Genomic DNA, 15,599 nt, shown 5'->3' with positions numbered 1-15,599 from the left:
CCAGTTGCCCCCCCCCCACTTAGTCCATGTCCATTGGTTGTGCATATAGTTCTTCTCAACATCTTCCTGTCTACCCCACTCTCTCCTACTATGCTTCTTAATTCCTGTACCATCTCCCTCCCTTTCCCCCTTCCCCCTTCCTGCTGACCTCCCCCCATATGTTCCCCATACCTATAATTCTTTTCCCACTCTCATTGCCTACTTAGTTTGCCTTTGTTTTGATTCCCTAGCTTCTGTTGTTGGTTGTTGTGATACAGTTTTCATTTTACTGTTCATAGTTTTGATCCTCCTTCTTCTAAACAAGTTCCTTTAACATCTCATGTAACAGTGGTTTGGATCTAATGAACTCCAGTTTTACTTTGTCCTGGAAGCACTTTCTCTGCCCTTCTATTCTGAATCACAGCTTCATTGGGTAGAATAATCATGGCTGTAGGTTTTTGCTTTTCATTACTTTGAATATTTCTTGCCAGTCCCTTCTTGCCCACAGGGTCTCCTTTGAGAAATCAGCTGATAGCCTAATTGGGACCCCTTTGTACATAATTCTCTTCTTCTGTCTTGCTGCCTTTAAGATTCTCTCTTTATTCTTAATTTTTGACATTTTGATTATAATGTGTCTTGGTGTGGTTCTCCCTGGGTCCAGTTTTTTGTTTTTTTTTTTGAACTCTCTGTGCTTCCTGGACCTGTAAGTCTATTTCCTTCCCCAAGTTAAGGAAGTTTGCCTTCATTATTTTTTCACATAACTTTTTAATTTCTAGTTATTCTTCTTCACCTTCTGGCAACCCTATAATTCGGATATTTGCTCTCTTATAGTTGTCCCAGAGGTTTCTGATCTTCTCCTCACTTTCCTCACTTTTTGTTTCCTCTTTCTGCACTGGTTGACTGTTTGTTCCTTCCCTACATTCTGATTTGTTTATTCAATCCCTGGTTTTCCTTTCCTCACCACTTGTTTCATATGTGTTTTTATTCATTTCAGCAGGACTAGTCTTCATTCATTCCCCATCTTGATTAAGTCCCGTTGTTATTTTTGTAAGCTGTCTTATAACTATAGCTCTGAACTGAGCCTCAGAAAGGTTATCTATCTGTTAGTCCGTTAATTCATGTATTTGCTTTCTGCTCAGCTGCATGATTGAGATCTCTATCTTTATCCCTGCCATCCTGGCAGTTTTTTGCTTCCTGGGCAGGGCTGTCACACCTCCTACGCTATAGGGGGCAGAGCCCCGTGCACTCCTCACTACCTGGCGACCCTTCTCACCACACTGTAGCACTTTGTGTGGGAGCAGGGGTCCAAGATGGTTTCCTGCTGTTAACTCTCCACTAAGAGACCGGGAGCCTCCTCCTCCATCCCCATGCCCTCTGGGCCTCACAGTCCAAGGCAACGGGGGTCTGCCCTCCCCGGCATTGGAATTGCGAGCTGACAGGTTTGGTCTACAGCTAGGGGTGCTCCCTAGGCGCTTCTTGCCTCCCCTTAAATACAGGCGTCTGTGCTTACAGCAGTCCTGCCACCTGTCACTGCAGCTGCCGCTGCCAGCACAGCTTGACCTCTCCACCCTAGCTTTGCCCCTCCTACCCATCTGGACGAGCACCACTTGTTTATAACTTCATATCTTGGACTTCCATGTAGTTTTATTTTCTGGAATTTCTGGTTATTTCTGGTTTTGCGGTAGTTGTAATCCTTAGTTGTGGAGGGAGACAGAGCATGTCAGTCTAGGCTCTATCTTGGCCAGAAGTCCTGCTTGTGCATTTTCAAAGTAAGCCACGGATGAATGAGGAAGGCCCTTATTTGGCCTGGGTCTCTCCTGGCATGAACACAGCTCTGGGTGCACATGAAGTCTTCTAGACCCTTAGCAATAGTGTACATCAAAACTTTTCAATATCCTCTGTTGCCATCAAGTTCTCCAGGTCTTTCTTTTGAATGTTGGGCTCAGCCCTGGTTTGCTGAGCTGAAATTATAGCTTTAAGTAGCTATGATATTAACTTCAACCATTTCCTAGTGTTTTTGATAACAACCTAGGGACAGGGTTTTTCCGGAGCTGAACTTTCAGTCAGATCAAATACCATCAATGCCCTGGGAATGGAGCTTTTAAAATGAGCTGTGAGATCAGTAAAAATGTTACCGTGCACTGAAAATGGTGCTTACAGTGGAACTCCAAGAGGTACACCCCCTCCATTCATTTTGAGGCTACCATCTTCTATGCCATGGAGCTGGGGAACAGGGGAATGAACATATCTCCAGTTGAACCACCAGAGACTCCACTCTTACATCTGCATTCAGTAGTTTTTCTTGAATAAATAATTTTCATTTGTTCTCTGCCTTTGGCTTCCAGAGTTCTGAAATGGTTGGTTTTCATAGTTTTACCATTTTTTATTTTTATTTTTTGTAATAGATTTAGTGTAGAATTACTCTTCAAAGTCCTCACTCTTCCTTTCTACAAGTTTCACTCCATATGTAAAGTTTTTGCTCTTTTCTTTTGAATAATGCTTTCCTATAAGGCCTGTATAGCCAAGAGAACTGAAAACATATATACAGTACCAACAAAAAAATTTTGTGTGTTATTATTCGTATAGCAAAATTCATATTAGCCAAAACATGGAAACCAACCAAATATTCATCAGCTGATGAATGGACAAATACATTGTGGTATAAATCCATAAAATGGAACATAATTCCTCCATAAAAAGGAGTAAAGTACTGATACATGATACAACGTGGATGCACCTTGCAAGCATCATGATAAGTGAAAGAAACTGTAGAAAAATGACACATTATATGATTCTCTGTGGGGGACAGACAGCATGGGGAGATGTGGTAAACAGGCAGACTTGGTTTAAAAGACTTCGACCACTGTGCAGAGCCACCCCCAGCTGGGCCCTTAGCCGGCAAGTTGTCTTCCAGGCTTGCTCTGAATCCCACCCTCCAGGAGATTTTAAAGATAGAATAGAAATACAGAGTGGCTTTTAAGGAAAAGGGAACCTGCTCTGTTTTTCTCTAAACAGCCCCAAATTCCTGTCGGTAGGATGTGAAAAATAGAACGAGTGAGTAAGAGTAAATGTTTTTGAACTTGTGTAAAATACCTGGGTGCCTCAACCCTGTACTGATCTGCATTTCCCTTTATTATGACTCCCAACCATTTGGTGAGGGGCTGCATGTTTTTCCTCATGCATTTCCCATGTAGAAAGTAGATAAAAACCCTGGCTAATAAAGAAGCGAGGGCAATTTTCCTCAGAGAAAACCTCCTCCCTTCGCTCCTCAAATGGTGAGTGTTTGAGTAGTTTCTTTATCCACTCTGAGGGACCCAGAGTCTCTCTCAGTTCTCTATATATGAAATGTCCCAAACACACAAAGGCATAGAGACAGAAGGCTGATTAGCATTTTCCAAGAGTTAAGGGTGGGAGGAATGGAGAGTGACTACAAATGGATACAGGAATTAGTGGGGGGGATGGAGTCAGAGATAATAAAAATGTTCTAAGATATATTAAGTAGTGGTTATGGTTGCACAATTCTGTGAATATACTGAAAACTACTGAACTGTACACTTAAAAATGTTGAATTTTATGGTGAGTTATATCTCACAATAAAGCTTTTAATAATTCTTTATAGAGTCTTTATAAGTAAGAAAAGATAATTTTGAAATTTTGAAAACTATTTCAGATCTACATTAATGACCAATTGAATTACCCTCTCATTCATTTATGCATTTAGCCCTTCATCTTTCTTATGAGGTGGCTCATGTGCTATGTCCAGTATAGAAGAAGCAGTTAAGGATGTGTTAGGTATTGTTGTCAGTCACTAAAAAATTGAAGTGCCAATGTACCACTGTGTAAGAAAAAGAATGAAAACTGACTCTACCTTCTAAGAGCTCAATAATCTAAGAGAACACAGACATGTAAACAAAAAAACTACAACAATGAGAAAAGTGTTTAACAGAGAAATATAAAAGACACTATTGGAGTACAGATGGAGAAGTACTTTGTTTAGTCTGGGGAGAGAGAACACAGGAAGCCTTCTGAAGATAATTGACCTGAATAAATGTTCTAACACCTACTGACCTGCTAAATCAGTTGAAGTAAGAGTTTTGTGGTTAGAAAGTGAAAGAAGGGGTATATTTCAAAGAAAAGAAACAGCATGTGCTAATAAGATAAAGAAGTGAGAGAACTATGCATGGTATGTGAGGAAGTAGCAAAATAGTTGTAGAAAAGTAAGTAAAGAGTTTAGACTTTCTCCTGTCAGTGAAGAAGATTCCCAGAAGGATTTTAAGTAGAGGAGTGTCCTTTCACCAGGAACAGAACAATGCACTCAAGGGCATAAGACTGCTGGCAAGGAGCCTCGTTTAGCCTCAGATGGAAGCTGACCTAAGGAAGTAATGGAGCAGGAAATGTTGAGGAAGGTGAGGAAGAAAATAATTTTAAATGTGTACAGGACGCAAGACTGAGGAAATTTGATCATCAATGGGATTTGGACAGTTAAGAAAAGAGACAGGATAAACGCCTGGATTTCTAGTTTGGTAATGGGGTGAATTTCAGTGCCATTCATCTCAAAGTAGAATTAAAAAAATGAAATTGAGGGAAAGGTAATGAACTTTTTGATACATGTGGAACATCCACGTAGAAATGTACAGTAGTTAATAAAAGTTTAGTTTTAAAGTTTCAGAGAAAGCTATGGGCTACAAATACCTTTGTGAATTGACAGCATAAAGTTCGTAGCAGAAGCAATTGACCCCCAAAAATTGTATATATTTAAAGCATACCATGACTGGGTTAATTAAAACATCCATCACCTCATAGCTTTGTGTGTGGTGACCCCAATTAAGATCCATTTTCAAATACCATACGATCTCACTTATATGTGGAATCTAAAAAAACTAAATTCATAGATTCTAGAAACAGATTGGTGGTTGCCAGAGGTGGGTGCTGGGGGTAAACAAACTTCCAGTTATAGAATAAATAAGTCATGGGGATGTAATGTATAGCATGGTGGTTATAGTTAATAATATTATAGTGTATATTGAAAAGTTGCTAAGAGAATAAATCTTAAAAGCTCTTATCACAAGAAAAAATTACAACTGTGTGGTTATAGACATTAACTAGACTTACTGTGGTGAGCATTTCACAACATATACAAATATGGAATCATTATGTTTTACACCTGAAGCTAATGTTATATGTCAGTTATACCTCAATTTTAAAAATTAAAAAAGATCTTTGTTAGTAAATTTCAAATATACAGCATATACTTGTTTTTAACTTTTATCACCATGCTGTATATTAGACTCCCCAGAGCTTATTTATCTTATGAAATTACATTTTTAGTAATAAAGTTGGTCTTTTTCTCTTTTGAGACCTTGGTTTAAAATTTCATGGTCTGAGTATTGTTGCATTTTCTCTTCATTGCAATGGGAACCTTACTGATAGACCGGGCCAAACTTGTTTGTATCACTGCCTCACAGCCACCTAAAAGCATCTTGTTTTTGCGTGTAGTGAAAGGACATAATGAATGAGATTCATCCAGGCCAAAATCTCAGTTCAGTTCTAATAAGCCACAAGAGTTAAACTTAGCATAAGCTATTAAGGGTGAAAAGTGGGAAAAGATGAATACCATTTAAATAGGCCAACATCTAAAAAATAATCTAATGTGAGAGCTAATTTTTCTGAATATACATACTCTGTTTCATCTTAGTAAATCAGCTTTCTTTTGAGGTGAACATAATCAATGCACTATTTTGTTTATTTTTTAATGAGTGTTTCCACATCAGGAGCACATTACATACTGTACCTTTATATCAATAACTGTGAGTTCTGCTCTCTAAATAGACAAGATAAAAGAGTTCATATCCTTCTATTAGTGTATTATTAAAATATACATTGTTTTATCATGAATGATATGCTAAAATAGAACTATTCAATCCTTTGTGAATGATGCTTCACTTTAAAATTTGGAAACTATGCTTTATTTTTTTAACAACTGGCCAGGGTGAATGATTGTTTCCCCATCTCAGCCAGCAGACACTCATTTTTCAAAACTGTGGACATTCACGTTTTCTTTTGAATATACACTATTTATTAAATATCCAACCCCATTGCTGCCCTGATAACTATTTGGAACAGCTCATCATTTTTGATAGCAGTATCATTGCTCTGGGTCAGGTTGCAAAATAGCCAAAGAAACACATTTGTCATCTACTTCTCAGGTTCTAAAGAGGAGAGAACTTTAGGTTATAATAAGTCTAGCTAAGGCTCTCTTTCCCTAGAAGAGATTGTAAAGGGAAAATGAATTCTTCAGTTTATGTGTTTGTGGGTTGGGATTTTTGGCATGGGCATTTATAATGACCCACTGTAAATCACCATAATAGTATAGAAGAAATGGAAAATATTTGCTTGACCTGGCAGAGAGGTATTTTTATGTTTGGCAGGTACTTGAAGGCTCTATAGGAAACGTTTCTAGGACAATCAGTTTCTCTTTTGTGATAGTAAAATACATGTGGTCTATTTTTTATGTTAAATTCTAGATTTGTTTTAATCTGCTATCTCCCTCAGTACAGTCGCAAAAAGTGGCTGCTACTTAAATTCTCCAGATTTAGTATTATTGAGTATATCTTTTTTGACTATTATATTTAAGTAATTCCATATAAGCTTCAAGAGAACATTTATTGTTTGTTTGTTTGTTTTTACCATTCTCATGATCATAGCTTTATTTTTTATTTTTTTATTTTTCATTTTTTTGGTTTTTCGATTACAGTTGTCCCATTTTTCCCCCGTTTCTCTCCCCGACCCAGCCCACCCCTTCTCCCACAATCATATCCCTCCCCATTGTCCATGTCCATGAGTCATTTATACACATTCTTTGACTAAACCCTTCTCTTACTTATCCCCCTTCTCTCCCTCCCTTCTCCCCCCTATTGACTGCTATTCTGCTCTTTGTTCTATTTAGTTCTTTTGTTTGTGTTGTTCTTTAGTTTCCTGTATTAGGTGATATCATATGGTATTTTTCTTTCTTTGCCTGGCTTATTTCACTAAGCATAATTCTCTCTAGTTCCATCCATGTTGTTGCAAATGGCAGGAGTTCCTTCTTTCTTTCTGCTACATAGTATTCCATTGTGTAAATGTACCACAGTTTTTTGATCGACTCATCTACAGAGAACATTTAAATCTGAAGAATATCTTCACTATCTGAGGACGTGAACATGGATATGTATGGATGAGCTATGCAAATTGTACCTTATTTTTTGTCAACATTTCCCCTAATTGCTAGTGATATTGAACATCTTTTAATATGTGTGGTGGCATATGAATTTGTTTTCCTAGGAATTTATGTATCTATTTTCCTTTGATTTGTCTATTCCCTCACTAATACCATACTATTTTTATCATTGTAGCTATAGAGTATATTTGTGTCTGCATTTCTCTCCTTTTTTATTTATTCCTATTTTCTGGTCATTTTTAGAGCCCTCCTCTTACCTATCTTCTATATATAATTTTCATGTGAAATCTCAAATCTATTCAAGTTCCAGTGATATTTAACTCAGTCTTATTACTCGTTGGAATTATTACAATACTGCAACCACCTTGACTGGTTTTCCTTCTTTCATTTGCCCACTATAATCTACTCTCTAAACTCTCTTTATTAAGAAATTACATTGAGGTCTCATACAATGTTTATAACAGCATTATTGACATATAATGAACATACCACACAACTCATTTAAATGTATGATTCAATGGTTTTTAGTCTATCCACAAAGTTGTGCAGTCGTCATTAATTAATTTTACAGTATTTTAATCACCCCAAAGAGAAACTCTGAACCTTTTAGATATCAGCCCTCAATTCTATCATCTTCTTCCTCCTGTGCTGCCTGCCCAGTTCTATCTAGGCAACCACTAATCTACTATCTGTCTTCATAGATTTGCCTGTTCTGGATATTTGATGTAAGTGAAATCATAATCTATGGACTTTTATGACTGGCTTCTTTCATTTAGCATGATATTTTCAAAGGTCATCATGCTCTGGCAAATACCAGTACTTCATTCTTTTTTATAGCCCAATAATATGTCATTGCATGGAAATACCACATTTTACTTATCTATGCATCTCTTGATAGACATTTGAATTGTTTCTATATTTTGGCTCTTATGAATAATGCTGTTATAAAAGTTATATAAACTTTTGAAATTTGTTACATTTCAATAAAAAATTCTGTGGGAATTTTTGTCATTGCCTTAAATTTATAGATTAATTTGGGAAACTTTTAATTTTTATTACAATATTTAGTATTTCCACCCAGGAACATTGTTTTCCTTTTATAGTTACTTAAGCCTTGTATATTGCCTGCGATTAAGATTTATCATTTTCTTCATGAAATTCTTGTGCCTTTCATTTTTGTGCAATAATTTCTACTTATTTTATAATTTGTTGCTATTTTGAATGGAATTTTTAAATTAAAATTTCTATTTGGTGAAAGCACAGAAAAGAAAGGGGCATAAAGGAAAAGCTTACAAATTACACAGGACAGAATTCTGGGGCAGGGCAGTCATAGCTATCAACTCCTTCCTCACAATGCCTAGAAAAAGGTAAATAGTGAAACTGTTTCATGGTTTGGGAGAATTTAATTGTTTTCTAACATCACCAAACCTTGATGATTTCCTGTGAAAAGTTTTCTTTCTGAAACATCATGCAGGAGTTTAGCAATCATAAGAGGGCATTTATATTATTTGCCCCAGCTTTCAGATGCCACATCAATGATAGTACTGTCACATCTTATTACCGCCCACATTTTAGAATGTGACTAAATGCACCGCTTCTGTTGTTCTCTTCCAGGATTTCTAATGAGCACTCCCCCAAACTCCAGATCCGGAGCCACAGTTACCTGAGGGCAGTAAGTGAAGTCTCCATCAACCGAAGCCTAGACAGCCTTGACCCTGCAGGCCTGCTCACGTCACCAAAGTTCCGCTCCAGGAATGAGAGCTACATGCGAGCCATGAGCACCATCAGCCAGGTAAGCGACTTGGCCACAAGCACTTAATTGCACAAGGGTTAGTGGAGATTGAGGGCATGTGAAGTGAGAAGGCAGTCATTCCACAGGACACCTCTGCTGGATCAGGCAGGAGGTCTGATCTAAATGCTACTATGATCAGCCCCTGAAAGCATCTGGTATCAACAGTCTACCAGCAGGTGAGGGGTCCTCTGCAGATAAATAAAGCACATCAAGGAATCCTTGGAAATTCATGAGCAGGCATTCAGCACCAGCAAATTTGTCAGCAAGAAATTAAGGGACGAGGCTTCCATTGTAAGATGCTTGAAGGATAGAAGGACAATGTAGACATCACTGGTAAAAGGAAAGCAGTGTCTAATCATAGAAGTAAAACTTTTAAGCAGGTCATCGAAACAGGGACCCAGGCACAAGAAATGAGACACGGTCTATGTCCCTCAAGTGGTCCCAGGTGAATATTGTGGCTTGGTAATAAGACAGAAGCCCACTTCTAAGAACTGGTACACAGAACTGGAGATGAAGACTTAATAAAGGTGACTTATTCAGCTAAAGCTTTTCTAGTGTCTCCCATCCTGGATCTCAGAGGGTGTGGGAGAGGGGGTGTACTGCCTAAGCTCAAAGGTGCAAAGAACCTGGGACTCGGAGAACCTGGCCTTGCAGCTTTCAGTGACCAGCAGAGAAGCAAAAAGTACTTCAGAAACTTCCTCTGGACGGGCAAAAAGAAGGGTATTTTTAAATGATATTTAGGACCACTTCATTTAAATTTATATCACAATTTTAAAAATAAGTGCCATACTATTAATTCAGCTAATATTTGTTGCGCAAAACACTGGTCTGGATTATGCAAGTTATTAAGTGATGCATAAAACATAATCCCTGTTCCTTAAAAGCTTACATCTAATGGAGAACATACAAAAAAAACATAAAAGTGCTGTTGCTAACATTATTTACGTGAACACCACAAAAATGATCTGAGGTAGGTAGGGCAAAATTAACAATAAAAGTCACTTTTTCTGGGTTAGACACTGTGACAACTGCTTTATGTTTTTTAAATATTAGCCTCTATAAACACTCTGCAAGATATGTAAGTAACCAGATGTTAAATAAGACTGTCTTTGTGGTCATGAAATTGTCAACAAGATCCTGAAGCAAAGGAGAAACAGACATTAAGTACCCAGATTTTAAAGAGAGAGCTTCCAGGCAGGGGGTGTAGAAATATGCATTTTAACAAATCAAGTAGTATTTGATTCTTACTTTGAAAAATGCTAGCCTAAAGCATATACAAGGATTAGCAAATGCTCTAGTTTGGTTGGAGCTTAGAATACTTATAAAGGCAGCAATGGGAAATCTATTCTGAATTTTGTTCTAGAGACATTTTTATACAAATGGTCTTGCATGCCATGCTCAGTGAACTTGACTTCATTTATTACGAATGGGATTAATTAAAGATTAATTAAAACTTCAGCTTTTAAGCAGGCAAGAGATGTGATCAAAACTTTGATGTAGGATAATTAATCTAGCAAAAGATGTGGGAAATATTGAATATGATGAGAGACTAGAGGCAGAGAAGCTAGTTTGGAAGACAGACATTGTAATCATCAAGGTGAATTAATGCTACTGGGGGTGCTGCAGCTGATGATGATGGTGATAATGGTGGAGATGGTGGTCATGTGGCCATGATGATAGTAATTGTGGTAGCGGTGGCAGTGGTAGAGATGGTGGTGATAGCACTGATGGTGGTAGAGATGGTGGTATTGGAGATGATGGTAGCAATAATGATAGTAGTGGTGGTGATGCTGGTAATAACGGTAATGGTGGTGGTGGTGGTGATGGCAGTGATGCTGGAGTAGAGTGATGATAGCATAGTGTGGTGGGGCTATCAATGAAACAAATAATGTATTTGAACAAAACAATGATGAAATCATAGCCTAAGCACTGAAGTATCTCTGCTCTGTAAGAGTGAAACCCTAAAATAGAAACACAGCTAAGAAATTGGTCTAGAATAACTATATTGTTTCTTCTATTCATACCTTACAGAAATAAAATACCCCTAAAATAGATTGTGCTTGAATGTTAGAGAATAATTGAACATTTCTTTTTGTATGGTTATTCTCTTTCTATACTTTTACTGCATATACACCTAATTAAAATGAGAAGAAAAAATGTTATAAAGTCATATTTTTTAATATTTGGTATAGTAGCTGTTATTTCCAAATTAGCTTAATTTATGTCTTAATTTGTTTTAAGTACAAATCTTAAGCATCTTCATCTGGAATGATAAACTAGAAGCCTACAGACATAGTCTGTCTGGCAACTTTCTCTGGGTCTATATCATTTAAAAATTAAATATTATTGTGCTCGGTGGTGATGCTAGCAGTTCAACTGTGACTTTAGACCTAGGTCATCGCTTCATAGTATACAAAGGAATAGAAACCCAGATGAAGTAGGTATATAGCTAGTCAGTGACAGAACCTAGAAACTCAAGTATTCTGAGTCCTAATTGGAAAATTTCTTTAATGCCTGCTAGTATTGGTTATTGGTGGCAATAATACATCCATAAAAGAGTGGCTAAATAAATTATGGTACAATCATGCTATACAGTATTATAGTGGTAGTAACTTAGAGTCTGTATCTCCTTGAATCTCTATAAAAAGCAGATAGAGCAACCAGATGGAAAAATCAAAACTCATGGACAGTATTTATAACAAAATGATGTGATAAGATAGCCTTATGATCCCCCAAAATGAATATATCTAAGAACAAACCACATTGTGTGGGAGGACAAAGAAGAAGACAATGACTTTACTGATAGTGTAGCAGAGCAAAACAAGCAGTTACACTCAGGAAAGCTCACAGGAGGCTATTTGAGAATATCAGCTGAACTGGGAAGGACTTTGCCTTCTCTATTAACAAGTGTAGTATTCAAGAAGTCCACAGTAAGATCAGATGAAGCTAGAGCAATCAGAGTGCATTATGTAACACTGGAAACCAACCAGCAGCCAGGGTTTCCTTTCAGGACAGGACCCAATACTGAAAAGAACCAGTCAGGAGTAAGTAGAAACAACTATGAGCAAGACAAAGACAATAGCAAAAAAGAAAAGAGAAAGTTCAAGTAAAGGTAGGAGTGAGAACAATAGAACCAGGGAATCTCAGGAAACACCTCTAAAATGGTAGAAGAGAAAGCCCTGTGAATGTAGCAGGGAAATCCTGAATGTATCACCCTCTCAAGGTCAGAAAAGCTGATTTTACAGAAAAATGAGCAGCAAAAAAGTACCCACTTTAAATCACATTCAAAGTCACTGTACAAAGGTACAGAATAGCATTGCTACAAAAAATGAAAATATGCGGAAAGACACACCCACAAAACAGATCAAGACTGTAGCACACTATTTCCAAATAAACTCAGGAACTTTAAGAAAATGACATAAAAAAGAAAATAGGTCTAATTTTTAAAAACTTAAAAATGATGTCCCAGCCCTGACTGGTATGTTTCATTGGGTTTGATATCATCCCATAAACTGAAAGGTCGCGGGTTCGATTCCAGTCAGGGTACATGTCTGTGTTGCAAGCCAGATCGCAGGTAGGGGCATGTCAGAGGCAACCGATTGACCTTTCTCTCACACATCAATGTTTCTCTTCCTCTCTTTCTCCCTTCTTCCTTTCTCTAACAATAAATAAACAAATCTTTTTTTTTTAATGTTTTAAATTGATATCACAGAACTCAGGAAAGACTTAGAAATAAAATAAAAATCATTTTATAATGAAGATCAGAGTAGAAGGAATACAGGAACAAATACATGAGACATTTTATACACTAAAGAAAACCTCTAAAAAGGAGGGATACCACAATGAGATACCGCCTCACACCAATCAGAATGGCCATTATCAACAAATCAACAAACAACAAGTGCTGGCGAGGCTATGGAGAAAAGGGAACCCTAGTGCACTGTCCATGGGAATGCAGACTGGTGCAGCCACTGTGGAAACAGTATAGAATTTCCTCAAAAAACTAAAAATGGAACTGCCTTTTGATCCAGCAATTTCATTGCTAAGATTATACCCAAAGAATCTTGAAACACCAATTTAAAAGAACCTATGCACCCCTATGTTCATAGCAGAGCTATTCACAATAGCCAAGTGCTGGAAACAGCCTAAGTGCCCATCTGTAGATGAGTGGATTGAAAATTGGTGCTACATTTACATAATGGAATACTATGCAGCAGAAAGAAAGAAGGAACTCCTATCATTTGCAACAACATGGATGGAACTGGAGAGTATTATTATACTTAGCAAAATAAGCCGGGCAGCAAAAGACAGATACCATATGATATCACCTAACACAGGACATTAATGAACAACACAAACAAATGAGCAAAATAGAACCAAAGGGAAGTAAACAAGGAGCAAACTGACAGTCTCCAAGGTGGGGTGGGGGGGAGAAGGGGAAGAGTTTAGTCAAGGAACTAGTATAAATGACCCATGGACATGAACAACGATGTGGGGATTAAGTGTGGGAGAAAGGGTGGGCAGGGTGGGGGGAGAACAATGGGGGAAAAGTGGGACAACTGTAATAAAAAAAACAATAAATAAATTTTAAAAATAAAATAAAATAAAAAGGAGGGACTTTTTTTAATGCAAAGGTAAAAAGGATTCAAGAGAAATATAAATATTTAACATACAGATAATAGAAGTCCCTGAAAAAGAAAATCAAAGCAAAATACCAGAACAAATAATAATAACAATAATTAAATAATACTTTTCTAAATCATAAAGATGTTTCAAAATTGCATCTTGAAAGAGTAAACCATGTACTTGAGAAATTGACCCAAAACCATCAACACCAAGACATAGTCTAGTTAAAACTACAGGATTTTCAAGAATTAAAAAAAAAACTTTGAAATTCTAAACAAAAAGCACAAGTGACTTTAAAAAGAACAAAACATAAATATAAATTATCATCAGACTCTTTAACAATAATAGTTTATGCCAAAAAAAATTGAGTAATATATTATTATTCTCAAGGAGAAAAAATGTGAACCAAAGATTTTATACCCAGAAAATCTGACTTTCAGATATAAAACACATGGGCAAACAGTTATAAGCAGTTATGAATGCAGAGAATACTGTTTCCATGAGCTCTTCCTGAAGAATCTACTAGACAATAAGCTTTAGACAACCCAAAGGACCAGATGTAAGAAATACTGGCAAATAGATGTGCAGATTTATTTCTGGACTTTCAATTCTATTACATTATATATCTGTCTTTATGTCAGTGCCACACTGTTTCAATTATCATAGTAAGCTTTGTATTAAGTTTTGAAGTCAGGAAGTGTGAGTCCTTCAACTTTGTTCTTTCTCAATATTGTTTTGGAAATTCAGGTTTTAATTAGTATCTTAAACAGGTATCTTAAAACTTTAAAGTAAATCTTAAATTAGTATCTTGATGTATTTTTCTTCATATTTTTTAATGCTTGGAATTTTTTAAGCTTCTTGGAATCCAACATCTGATTGGTAGGAGTTCCAGAAAGAAACAAGAAAACAGAAGGAAGGAAATTACTAGTGAAATAATTTAAGAAATAGTCCCAGAAAAGAAAAGCATGATTTTGCAAATTGAGAAGGCCTACCCAGTACAATGGGTCGAGAAATACCCACACAGAAAACATCATGGGAAAATGTTAAGTCATCAGGGCAAAAACATCCTTAAAAAATTTAAGAAAGGGGTGGGGGAGGGAAGCAACTCACATGGAAAGGCTCGGCAACAAGAAAGGCATCTGATTATTCAACCTCTAGCATACACAGAAGCTAAGAGACAAGGAGAGAAGCCTGAAAATACCTAAAAGAAGGAATACAGTCTAGGTTTCTAGATACAAGTACATGTAAGAGTGGAGGTGGGATACAGATATTTCTATCAATGCAAAGTGGCTGCCTTGTCCAGGAAAGCATTGAAGATATGCTCCACCACAGGGAGGAATAAAGCATGGAGGAGGAAACAGGGACTCCATCATGGGCTAAATAATGAAGAGCATCCCCAGAATGATGGGGCAGGGAGATCCCAGGGCAGCAATGGGTTTGGCAGCCATAGATTACAATAGAAGGGCAGGAGGGAAACCAAGAGATTACCAGAGGTCTGTGAACATATCAAGAGATTTACATAAGCAACTATTTGGGAAAATGGATGCAAATACCTTAAGACCCAGACAAAAAGAGTTGAAAGTGGTTGCCTCTGGGGAGGTGGAGTCCAAAGGCCCTGCTTTTTTTTCTTTATCAGCCCTCTAGAACTATTTGACTTATATTTGTGTATAAGTTTGATAAAGAATAATCTTTTTATATGAAAAAGGAGCATCAAGCATTAAAAATATGGTTATTGATAAAACTAAGACTAAAGGCAGCTGAAGTGGAAGAGAACATATAAGTTATATGCTCTGATAATGTAAATATCTATTTTTAAATGAAGAATGGAGAGCACACATGCACCTCCCCCCAAAAAGGAATTATTAAGTTTTCAGTAATGATATGGGCAGTGGTAGTATTAATATGTTATTCTGAAGCTGTAGGATATCCCAACCCTATCAACTCTTGAGAACCAAAATTTAGAATGGAATAAAGATATAAGTATAA

General features: G+C 37.0%; 1 protein-coding gene across 2 annotated transcripts in view; it reads left to right on the top strand.

Moving 5' to 3' along the window:
* Window positions 1-15,599, top strand: part of DLGAP1 (DLG associated protein 1) — a 362,099-nt gene that overhangs the window by 170,713 nt on the left and 175,787 nt on the right. For both annotated transcript variants that reach the window (XM_090285774.1, XM_090285775.1), the window contains exon 3: window positions 8,810-8,987. In XM_090285774.1, the coding sequence (XP_090141900.1) occupies window positions 8,810-8,987 (178 nt within the window). The remainder of the gene's footprint in view (window positions 1-8,809; window positions 8,988-15,599) is intronic.

The sequence above is a fragment of the Furipterus horrens genome, unplaced genomic scaffold (assembly GCF_987537825.1).
Source record: "Furipterus horrens unplaced genomic scaffold, mFurHor1.1.pri manual_scaffold_8, whole genome shotgun sequence".
Taxonomy (NCBI): domain Eukaryota; kingdom Metazoa; phylum Chordata; class Mammalia; order Chiroptera; family Furipteridae; genus Furipterus; species Furipterus horrens.
Note: the sequence above shows the minus strand (reverse complement) of the source record. Positions and strands in the feature narration are given on the sequence as shown.